Source organism: Salvia splendens, chromosome 2, assembly GCF_004379255.2.
Source record: "Salvia splendens isolate huo1 chromosome 2, SspV2, whole genome shotgun sequence".
NCBI classification, from domain to species: domain Eukaryota; kingdom Viridiplantae; phylum Streptophyta; class Magnoliopsida; order Lamiales; family Lamiaceae; genus Salvia; species Salvia splendens.
Genome location: NC_056033.1, coordinates 23,430,112 through 23,442,542, shown reverse-complemented (window position 1 = coordinate 23,442,542; position 12,431 = coordinate 23,430,112). Strand labels below are relative to the sequence as shown.

At 35.6% G+C, this 12,431-nt stretch overlaps 1 protein-coding gene across 1 annotated transcript; it reads left to right on the top strand.

The window, feature by feature from the left end:
* The first annotated feature begins 4,523 nt into the window (after positions 1–4,523).
* LOC121791927 (EEF1A lysine methyltransferase 4-like) lies at positions 4,524–10,110 on the top strand. The gene is made up of 9 exons (XM_042189740.1): positions 4,524–4,863; positions 6,201–6,314; positions 6,482–6,550; positions 6,665–6,684; positions 6,769–6,821; positions 6,951–6,981; positions 7,070–7,151; positions 8,953–9,185; positions 9,830–10,110. Exons 1-8 carry the CDS (start codon positions 4,674–4,676, stop codon positions 9,162–9,164), a joined length of 771 nt encoding a protein of 256 aa, XP_042045674.1. The 5' UTR covers positions 4,524–4,673; the 3' UTR covers positions 9,165–9,185; positions 9,830–10,110.
* The last annotated feature ends 2,321 nt before the right edge of the window (positions 10,111–12,431 follow it).

The window sequence follows — 12,431 nt, the reverse complement described above, 5'->3', positions numbered from 1 at the left end:
AGCTGTAAATGCATTTTCGTAAGATTGCATTTTTGTTATATGCGGATTGCATTTCTTATTGTTGAGTTTTGCTTTTTAGATATAAGCTGTTTATTTGCATTTTATATATAGACGGATTGCATTTATATATAATTTATTTTGCATTGTAGACAATTTACGTTAACATGCAAAACTTAACAATATAAAATGCAATTTTCCTATAACTAAAATGCGATCTACGAAAATGCATTTACAGCTTGAAAAATGTATATTGCATTTTTCTGTATACAATATTGCATTTTTCGTGCCACGTGGCAGCACGTGATTGGGACTCATAGTCCACTAACTTATTCAACTCACTTTTCTTTACATTTCTTCAAACTCGTACCCACACTAAATGTGACTCCTATCATGAGACGGAGGTAATATTATTTTTAAATATATTCCCCCCGTCCCTGAAATTTTTCACACTTCTTTACTGCATTCGTTTTGTAAAAATAATAATAAATAGTTAGAGTGAAGAGAGTGTAAAGTAATAGAGAGAATAATTTAGTTAAGACTTTTCTCTACATTATTCTTTTTATTACTTTACCCTCCCCCATCTTAACTATTTATTATTATTTTTACAAACGAGTGCAGAAAAGAAGTGTAACAAACTTTTAGGGACAGATGGAGTACGTTTTTTTTTAGGTTCATGTAAATCAGATTTAAATCATGTAAATTGGGTTTTATCATGTAGTTTATATTTAAAAATTAAACCATCGTGTAATATCATGTTTGATCGTGTAAATCAGGTTTGTGTAGTTATCTTGCTGTGTCAACCTGCATTATAACATGTCTTTAGCGGATCAGTGTCGAATGCGGGTCAGACCCTATTGGATTGGGTCGTTAACAGATTGATCCGATACCTATCCAACCCGTACGATTTGCCACCTATAGTTAGAACATACAAATAAAGCATGCTCCATTTAGGTCATCTACAACAATGTCTCTTATTCATCTTTTAACCATCTTGTAGCTACATTATTCATGGTACCGATACCACTTTTTATCCCATCTCTTCTTAAGAAAAAAGTACATGCAACCCTTCATTTCTTAACTATCTCTTCTCTCTATACACGGGTGATGGGTCCATCTAATTCTTTTCTTTAATTTAAAAATGCAACTAATTAAAAACTATTTCATTTAAAATGCCTAATTAAAAAACTTGAAATTACATTTTATATTCCTAAATATGAAAGTGCATAGTTAAATTCTAAACGTTATATAATTAAAATCCTAATAAGTATTGTGGTGGCGGAAGATCCTCGGGGAAGGCCTATTTGAGCCCTAAGAAGCTGAATTGCTTCGTGTGTCACCAATTAGATCGGCGTCATATGGAAATTGTCGACCATTGTGGCGTTAAACAACATTGACATTAGGATATAATTAAAATCCTAATAAGTATTGTGGTGGCGGAAGATCCTCGGGGAAGGCCTATTTGAGCCCTAAGAAGCTGAATTGCTTCGTGTGTCACCAATTAGATCGGCGTCATATGGAAATTGTCGACCATTGTGGCGTTAAACAACATTGACATTAGAACTTTATCCAGATATTTGGGGGCCTCTTAGATTGGTTCGCCTCGTCCTATGCCTTTAACCGCACCCGCAACCTCTGTCCTTGCATTGGCTCACGTGAACTGGCTTGCGACCTCCTCGTCGCTGGGCTCGAGTTGATTGGTCACCCAATGTGTGGTTCATCAGTTTGGAGCTCGAGACTGTACTAGACTAGGTGCCACCCGTCCACTTATCGATCCTCTGAACCCTATCCCAAGTGTTGATATACTCTAAGGCCCTCCCTTTAGTGTCTTGTTAGGGAAGATCAACATAGCTGACCTCATTATTACAGCGCAATTCTTCATTCATGTAGAAGCAAGATAATTCGTGGATATCCTTGTTCAGTAGGTCGAAATGACTCTGAAGCATCTTACACATGCAAGAAGGAGTTCCTGACGGCCGCAAGTTATTGTAGGTTTCAGCCACCCTCGCCCCCAAAATATTCCAATGTTGTTGGGTTCCCACGATCGGATTCTTCAAAGTGGCGGCCAATACTTCGAACAACTTCTGTGTCTTGGCCACGGTGTAGGGATGACGGGCACTAACCTCGATGTTCCGCACGACTTCTGGATGTTCTTGTGCATTTTCATCTGGAATTTGGTTGTTGTCCTCCCGTAATTTTGGACAACAATTGTGTCTACCCATAGGGAGTCGCCTTGTACTACATGTGGGGCATGTGCACCATGTAGGGTCAGTAGATATCCTTAGTTGGAGTTCGCGACCTCTAGTAATTGGGCGTCGTTGGCCTTGGGTACCTGAAGTTGGATAATATGGTGACGGCGAATTATTGTTGTTGAGATTGAGGATGCTCCACATATTCAATTTGGGTTGGCCGACTATATCTGCACAAATTGAGAATGAAATTTTGGAGAGAAAAATGAGTGAGAGATGAAGTACAGAGAGTTTTTAGGTTAAAAATATTATGTGGTGAATGTGTTATTTATAAATAATTTTAAGTTTGTTGGAGGATAAAAAAATGCATAAATAAAAGATATTAGCTAAAAAATGGTAATATTTTGTGAAGTGGAAATTTTTTATTAATTATTCAGTTTTTTCAATTTTTTTAAACAATTTTTAACGACCACAAATTACGTTCACTCGCAGGGCAACGAGTGGACTTCAAGAGCGAACAGAGACGCGCCATGTGGAGGGAGACGGAGTGGCCTTCCCCCACACAACACTCTTTGAGAAACAATGTCTAGCTAATGTTTCATCTCGGTGAGACGACCCCAACGAACACCGTTGTCAATGTTTTAATTGTAATTTACTTGCAAGTTATTAATGATTTATTGTACTATACAACTTATTACTTAGGAGTGTATCGTATTTATATTCAGTGGCTACATTGAATAGTAGTTTTGGTTGATATCTCACAAATAAATGATAAAATTATATTTTGCATTGGGATATTGATCCCTAAAATTATAAACTTTGGTAAATTTTGATATTTTCCATGAATCTTAAAATTAATTTTAAAAATAACAAATTTTACATTTTATTTGTTATTTCCCAATCAAACCTAAATAAGATATGTTCTAAGAAATACATCTATTTTTATGGGATAGAGTGACTAGGGATGTCAATCGGGCAAACCCGTTCGGGTTGTCGGGCCATTCGGGTACGGGCTACTCGGGTTATGATTTTTTTGGGTTATAAAAGTTCGACCCTAACCCTAACCCTTCAGGTTTCGGGCTAACCAACCGGGTTATTCGGGCCAATTCGTATTTTTAATTCTTTTAATATTTTCAAAAAAATAATACGTATTTTAAATTTTCTTTAATTATATACATATTTTTAATTAATCATTCAACAATGAAATACGTATTTTTAATTTTCTTTAATATTTTTTAAAAAGATTAAGTTATTTAAATATAAATAAATTATTCATTACATAATTATTTACAAAATATCTATCAATAGTATGTTTATGGTTATATATTTAAAACATAAATCAACACTTTGTTTCAAAATTCAAACATAAATCAATTCGTAGAAAATTGAATAAAATTTTCATAACGTGAGAGGTGCATCGTAGATGTAACAAAAATATTTTGAATTGTTAAAGAGTGAATTATCAAGATGCTAGGTCAAATAAGAAAATTATCTTTATTTTTGAATTGTTAAAGAGTGAATTTTCTTGAATTATGATTGGTCAAATTTAATTTATTCCAGCTGTAAATAAGTCAAATAATATCTTTATTTTAAAAAATCATCAAGGTACGCATAATTCAATGACGAAGCGACGCCAAAACACTTTGCACTATTATATTAGAAATATACTAAATGAAAGCTTTTATATACGAGTATTTATGAATTCATGAACCACATAGTGATTTTTTTCGTGATCTTATATAATCAGTTGACGTATTTGGATTTTGCATTGTTTTAGAGGGTTGTTTTGGATGATTTTGATTATATTTCTATATTTTAGTATGTTTACATGTTTGTTGAGAAATGATAGAAAATGAATTAGAAAATGTACACAAAATATGCGGATGTGCTGCAGCCTTGTTTGAGTCAATGTTTCTTGCGATTTTGAAGTGTGATAAACCTAATGCATATCATTCTCTTCATCTTCGAAATGCTTCGCGTGGATATATTGCACGCCTCAATCGGAACTTTGTAGAGAAAGTTATGACCGTTACAAAAACTGCTCGCTGTGCAGAAGCCTTCAACCCGACGGGCAGACCCGTAACCCGAACGGGTCAGCCCGCCTAACCCAACAACCCAAACGGGTCAGCCCGAATGGTCCGATTTTAAATTCGGGCTGCGAAATTACAACCCTAACCCTGTATTTTTATTGGGTTATTCGGGCCGGCCCGCGGGTTCCGGGTTACATCCATATCCCTAAGAGTGACTATATTCTTAGGAGGGTAATGGGCCAAAAAGCTGGCTGACGGCCCATAAAATAAATTCGTTGGCCGTTGCCGATGAGTACAGCTTAACCGTCAACAAACAGTACATAGCGCTGCAATGAGTTGTACCTTCAATATCTTCCACTAAAACAAGACTATCTCTAGAAATCGGCAAAGACAAAGTGTAGACTTCACTTGTACTCTCTTCTCTCTCTCTCTCTCTCAACAAAGCGGAGACTTGACGATGTTCAGGGATGTGTCGGCGTGCAGCACCTACAACTACGCCGACGCCCTCTACTGGGACGCCCGTTACATTCAAGAAGTGGAGTGCGGCTCCTTCGATTGGTACCAGCGCTATTCCGCTCTCCGCCCCTTTATTCGCAAATACATCCACCCTAATTCCCGCGTCCTCATGATTGGCTGTGGGAATGCAGGTAATTCATTCTTTTTTTAATTTTGCCCTTTTCAATTGCTGAAGTGAAGGACCTGATTTTGGCATCGCCTTTATCTAATTACTGCTGTCTTTTTTCCTGGAAATATCTGATTTTTGAGGCAATTAGTTATGAGTTATGTATCAAGAAACACTTCATGTCTATTCCTCTCTCCGTCCCAAGTTAGTTGAGACATTTCTTTTGGTCACGTGAGTTTAAAAATTGATGTTAAATGGTTAAAGTGAAGAAAAATGAAGTATGGGGGTGAAAGAGAGAGTAAAGTAGGATATTTTGCCAACACTGGAAACGACCCCAAAAAGAATACTCCCTCCGTCCACAAAAAATAGTCTCATTTGTGGACGCACGGGTTTTAATAAGAAATTGGTAATGTAAGGGAGAGGGAAAAAAAGTAGGTAAAGTAAGACCGATATTGAAGAAAAAGTTAGTAATGTATGGGAGAGAAGAGAAAAAAGTGGATAAAGTATGAGAGAAAAACTTTCCATTTTTAGAAATGAGACTTTTTTTTGTGGACATGACAAAATGAGACTATTTTTTGTGACGAGGGAGTGAGACTCAACTACCTTAGGACCGAGGGAGTACTATTTATCGGCTAAATGGTGTAATATGTCCCAAACTATATCACGGTTTTTTCAATTCTGTCCTGAACTATCTGCCTTGAAGTGGCTTGCCGCGTGTAAAAATGATTTCTTTCAAAACCAAGACACGTCAAATTCGTGACTATCCTACATAGATTTCAGATACTGAAGATTTTTCCCACGATATAGATTTCCATGATTTGGGTAGTATTGGTTAAAGTCGAGAAAGGACTGGAAAATGGAAATGTGGCGTTAGCCTAGAGAGATAAAATCAATATAGACTAATCATTGTATAGTAAGATTAATTACAGCTTTGGGATATACCAAGGCCCTGGATAATCTTTATCGTTTCAGCTAATTTTGTTTGATTCATATCTCATTCAAAGTGTAGGAATAAGGATGAAAATACTCAGTCATATATCTTATCAATCAAGAAAGTAAAATCCTTCTAACAGTTTGGTATATATTTGACTATTTACCCTTATTTATTTGTTTTTTTATGAGCATTGATGCTCTCGCTTTCCTGGCCGGGGAAGGAATTTGCTTAATTATCATGTTGTCGGTATAATTATTCTGCACAGGTAACTTTTACTCAGTTTGTGACTACTTGTATTGTTTAATTCTTCTTCAACTTTTAGGCTGTTGTTCTTGTGCATTTTGATTATATGCTTACATGTGTTAGTTTCATAGAAGCTTGTCCTTTGTATCATCTCTAAATAGATAATCTCAATATCACTTTGCTAGTTATCTCGGAGGACATGGTTAAAGATGGGTTTGAGGATATAATGAACATCGACATATCTTCAGTGGCTATTGAGATGATGAAAAAGAAGTATGAGAGTGTACCTCAACTTAAGTGTATCCTTGCAGATTATTATTATTTCTAAACATTTTCCTACTCAACATTACAGAAGTATGGTTGATAGGTCCTTTCAACATTATCGGTTGCTTAGGTTTTATTTAACTTTTCCCTTTTTTTGGTTAGTACACATTCTTTCCCTTGATGTCCTTAAAAAGTTCTCCAGACATGCAAATGGATGTTAGGGACATGAGTTTATTTCCCGATGATATGTTTGAGAGTGTCATCGATAAAGGTAAGTGGATGTCATCTTCTGATATGCGTTCCAGAGTTTGTAGTTTTGTTCACGTGCTGTAAATTAATCGAATATTTCGCCTGATATCTTTACTGACCTGCTGACCTGCATAAGGGACTCTTGATTCATTGATGGTGAGTTAGATATACACCTTTCTTTCTTTTCATCGTCTCTTTACTTAAACAGCTGACAACTTTTTTGTCGGTTTTGTTCTTTAGTGTGGTACTGATGCTCGATTAAGTGCTTCTCAAATGTTGGGTGAAGTTAGCAGGTTCTAGGACTTTATGCTTTTGTGCTGCTCATTTAAATTCTGTCTCTTTTCAATTCTCGGTCAGTTTAGGTTTACATTGCATTGCACGTTTTTTCTGCTGTATGACGAGTTTCTAATATCACCTTGCAGGCTTCTTAAACCTGGAGGAGTTTATATGTTGGTAATTATGGCTAAATATGATATATCTTTCCATGCCTTATTATGAAGTTACCGCTCAATATACATTTTCTTACTCTGGCTATTTTCAGATAACGTATGGTGATCCTAATGTGCGGATGCCGCATATAAACCGACCGGTTTACAATTGGCAAATCAAATTGTATATCATACGTAAGTATACTCTTCCTACTGCATACAAATTCTTTACTATAAGTGTCACAACTTGGATTTGGTGAATCATCAATGCGTACTTTTTTCCGATATCCATTTGTTGTTTCCTTAATACTATTCCCTAAGTGTTTTCTTACTCCACAGTTGCCAGTTGGTTACCTTAAACATAGTGCTCGTAAAGGAAAATACTTACTCACTCCGTCCCACTCAAGATGTCCACTTTTACTTTTAAGTTTGTCCCACTCAAGATGTCCACTTTCTATATTTGAAAATAAATCTTTCTCTCCTGTCATTAAAATATTCAACTACTTTTTTCTCTCTACTTACTCCACCTAACAATTGCTAAATCCCGTGCCACTCAAGAATGTGGCCATCTTGAGGGGGGTGGAAGGGAGTATATAAACCTTTGGAGCTCCTTAATTATTATAGTGACCGTCCTCTCTAGACCTTTAATCGCATAAACATGCATAGAATTACGTATTGCATGGATAGCTAGTTTATGGGCATTTATGAATGATGAGATGGATGGATAAACGTAGTATTGAGTATTTGAAGGATATGATGGACAAACAGGTTCAAAATTAATCAACCCATTAAAGTAAATGGCAGGTTTGCCTGTATAATTTTTATCCATCCATCCAATCACTCAAAGTGAACATCTCATGGAGAAAAACATTCATGTCGATTGTGATGGCATGTCTATTTGCAGAATTAGGTAATGTTCATGGAATCAAAACCCAACCTAAAGTTGATTGATCTCCATGGATTTGTATACTGATTTTTCTTTCATTTAAAAGTTCTTACTAATAAGATGAAGAAGCTCCACCTTTAGAGAATTCTGGAAAAAAAGAAAGGAACACAATTAGAAATCGCAGAACACATATATTCCCTCCGTCCTACCGTAACTGCGGCGTATTCCTTTTTGGGCCGTCCCGCTATAAATGAGGCAATTCCTTTTATGGCAAAAAAAACAACACTCTCTCTCTATCTTACTTTATCATCTTTCCTACTTTTTCTCTCTACTTTTTTCGCTCTCCTACTATATTCTCTCTTCATTGAAACACTAGACACGACTTCCTAAAAACATGTGCCCAAAAGAAATGTGTTACATATGGTGGGACAGAGGGAATACTAAGTTTATACAACCTCATGAATACCTTCACAGAAACACTAATTCATCTCTGTACTTGTTTTCCCTCTTGACTTCTTCAGCCTTTCCCCCCTCGTTCCTTTTTCTTATCATGCCACCAGCAATGTGACTATTCCCACAATCTAATGCAGACTCCTCTTCGACAAACTGATTTTAAGCTAATAAAGAGCTTCTACTGAATATACAAACATGTATGTGAAATTAATCTCAGAATTGTTAAACTGGAAAGGACAGAAAACAACATATTCCATCTATGTATTGTTTTACCTGTGACTTAAGCCTTATTTGTTTTGTTATTGGATGTTTTCTTTTATTTTATTGACATGATTCATTCAACTTCTCACTAAGTTGTTTGACTAAGAATAGTTCGAATGCAGAGAATCTTCTTCTGTAGTCATTATTAGCAAAGAGATTGAAAACTACAAACTGATCAAGATTAATCGTGGATGGAACTGGTCTCTCAAGAAACAACGATAATATTTCGGTGAATTTGGTTTATGTCATTACTCATTTAGCCTTCATGGTTTAGTTAAATCACACCAAACAACATGTCTGAAAACTCTACGATATTCGTTTTGATGAATTACTTGAAACAGAGATGTTGTGGATCTTGTGGTATGGTAATGTTGAAATACCTGTCGAATGTTGCAGCTAGACCTGGATTTCAGAAGCCTGGTGGAGCCCCTCCTTTGAGGTCACACCTCGACCCCATTCCTCTCACAGAGAAAGGCCTACTTCCTGCAGATTATGTGATGGAAGATCCAGAATCACATTTCATTTATGTGTGTAAAAAGATAGCTGCACTAACTGATCTCCCCAGCAAATCTGCTGATTCCTTGGCTGATGACGCTATGCAAAGATAATACACAGAGCCTGATTCGAAGGTCTGTTCCTTTTGTTAGTAATATAGCTTACATCACTTTCTTCCAATTCTGGTTTGGTACATGTAATAAAATTTTGCCTCCAAATATACGAACATAACTTTTCACACGATTGTCGATTTCCACAAATTAATGTCATATTGGCTAGTTGAAGTGGCAAATTGATGTCATAGCGACTAGCTGAAGTGGCATGTACATCCATCCACTTACATTAGCCATATAGGCAGATTAGTCATCCCCCTCAATACTGCCTCCGTCCCTTAAAAATAGAACCTATTTCAATTTTGGGTTGTCCCTTAAAAAAAAGAAACTTTTGCATCTTTCTGTTTTAGGACGTGGGCCTCCCAATCCGCTAGCCATACTTCCACTACTTTTTCTCTTCCTCTCTCTTACTTTACCAATTGTGCATTAAAACTCATGCCGTTTCAAAAGTTTCTGTTTTTCGAGGCAGGAGGTAGTATTATTTTGGAGGCAATCAGCTACCAGGTGAAAAATCACAACTGAAAGTTCATGTATTTTAGAGGCAGAATTCTTAGTTCATGCGCATAACCAGAATTTGATGAAAGTTGGTGGTATATATGTGCAACTACCCCTATTTAGAACCTGTTTTGTAAACATGTGACCTATGTAGAAGCATTTTATGGCAGTTAGCTCCTGATAATCAAGCTAGGCGTTAGAGGGATAGAGAGGAAGAGGCTTGTCCGCACTCTGAACAACGGATAAGTGGTTGCTGGTCGGAAAGTTAAAATCTGAGATTACGCTAGCCATGTTTGTGTTTGATTCCCAACTTACTCGATGAATAGGTTTCCAATTCTCCATATTGTTGAATTATACTCCATATCACTAATACATGCCTCCTTGGAAAACAAATCTGGTGAGTTCTTCTGTTTATGTTTAAAAAGATGAAATAAGATTGAGATTGGTTCGATTTTGTGTAATCATATCCTTCTCTCACGTGTCACACGCGCACGGATATCATCTTGCTAGAGCATCTGCTGCTTGGAAATGCATGTGTAACTCTGCAGTTAGGGTATAGTTTGTAAATTTGGTGTCCTTTACAGTTTGCAAGTTATATATAATTTCAATATTTCCATACTTTGCTAATCGAGATAGAAAGAGGGCTGTTGATGTAAGAAAAGATAAATCTCATCCTCTAAATGCAAACTCTAAATATTATACAAACTTCAAACTATGATCTGGACCGTTAGAATATGTCAACAGATGATAAAATAATAGCAACAAAAATGTCAACACAGTGTCAACTGTTGATGCTGTATTGACATTTTACACTATGTTGATATTCTGTTGAAACTGTGTTGATAGTATGTGGAGGAGTTTGGAGTTTTTACAATATATAGAGTTTGCATTTTATCACTACCTCCAATAACTATCTCTAATCCTTCGTTTTATTCGCTACAAATTTTAATAATACCTTCTTGGCTTCTAAGATTTTCATGGATATCATCAAGAAAAGGTGTTTGTATGCAGACAAATGGGTACATATACCCACGCGCACACACAAAAATCAGTTTTCTATTGTGTTTTTCTTCTGTAACTGTGTGTTTTCTTTTGTATTAGTGGAATTAGAGGACTGATCAAGGTCTAACTAATTTTAAGTGTATAAATAGAGAATAAATCTCAGTCACACATCTTGTTACTTCAATTTAATCTTATAAGTTAAACAAATTTTCAGAATTTTGTTAAAAATAATAGCCCAAGGGCATTTTCGGAATTCAATATCTCAAACTCAACGTGATTTCTCCCAAATTCAAAGTGCGATTTCTTCCAAAATTCAAGCATCAATTTCGTCCAAATTTAAGCGCCGATTTCTTCCAAATTCAAAATTTGTTCTTCATCGTGAATCCTCCTGATCTGTTCTTCATCGTAAATTGCGTGATTCCTAAATTATATATCTCGTTTTATTTCAGATTTCTGATCGTCTTCATCGTGAATTGTCCAACGCGACTAATTATCCACGATTTGTTCCTCCGTCGCGATATTTTCTGATTCATTAATCAGGATTCATTCCTCCATTGCGATTGATCAGCCACGATTCATTCCTCCAGCGTGACATCCGAATTCCTGATCATATGGATTCAATTCCGATACGATCATTGGGGGATTATTTAGATTCTGATTACTCTTTGTCGGGAAAGCAAGGAGAAACTGATTTAGAGGTAATTATCAAAATTATTATCAGTTAAATTGACGAAGTTGAAGTCTCTGTGTTTGTTCTCAACATGATTAGAGCGTGTGATGTGAAAAGACGTTAGAGTGAAGTATTTATTGGTTAACGTGATGTATATATGCTTTAAATTGAAGTGTACGTGTTTTGAGAATTGCTCAACATGATTAGTTCTAATATTACTTATATTATGTTGGAGTGGAGTATTTATTGCTTATAGTGATGTGATTATTTCATATAGTGAAGTATATATAACGAACATTGAAGTATAACATGACTTTTTTATACAACATTGATTTATCGCTTACAGTGATGTGAATATTTCATATAGTGAAGTATATGTAATGAACAATGAAGTATAACATGCCTTTTTTATGCAACATTGATTTATCGCTTACAGTGATGTGAATATTTCATATAGTGAAAGTATATGTAACGAATAGTGAAGTATTGAACATATACTGATGTATGTTGAGCATATAGTGAACTAGTATATACTTATAGTGAAGTATATTCTGCCTGCCTTGTAGTGCATATAGTGAACTAGGATATATGCTTATAGTGAAAGATATTACAATGAATCAGTGAAATATATTGAGAACATAGTGATGTATATTGTGCATATAGTGAACTATGATATATGCTTACAATGAAGTATATTACCTTTATAGTGAATTATATTATGCTTATAGTGATGTATACAATGCTTATAGTGAATCATATTGTGAAGTATACCATATAGTGAAGTAAACATGTGAAATAGTGAAGTTTATATACCATATAGTGAAGTAAAAATGAGCAAACACTTTATGGTGGTGACTTGTCTTATACTGAAGTTTATATTACTTACTGTGAATTAAAGTTTCTTTATAGTGTACTTATATGACGATTTTAATATGTAGGTCTTGTATGAAGTTTGCTCCGTTTACAGACAAGAATAATCACGGTTTTCCCGTGACATTTGCTGCTGGACTTCTGCCCAAGGAAAATACTGACTCCTTTTATGGTTAGAACCAATTTGTGAAACGTATGGGTGTGGCTCCCAAATTTATTGTAATATACCA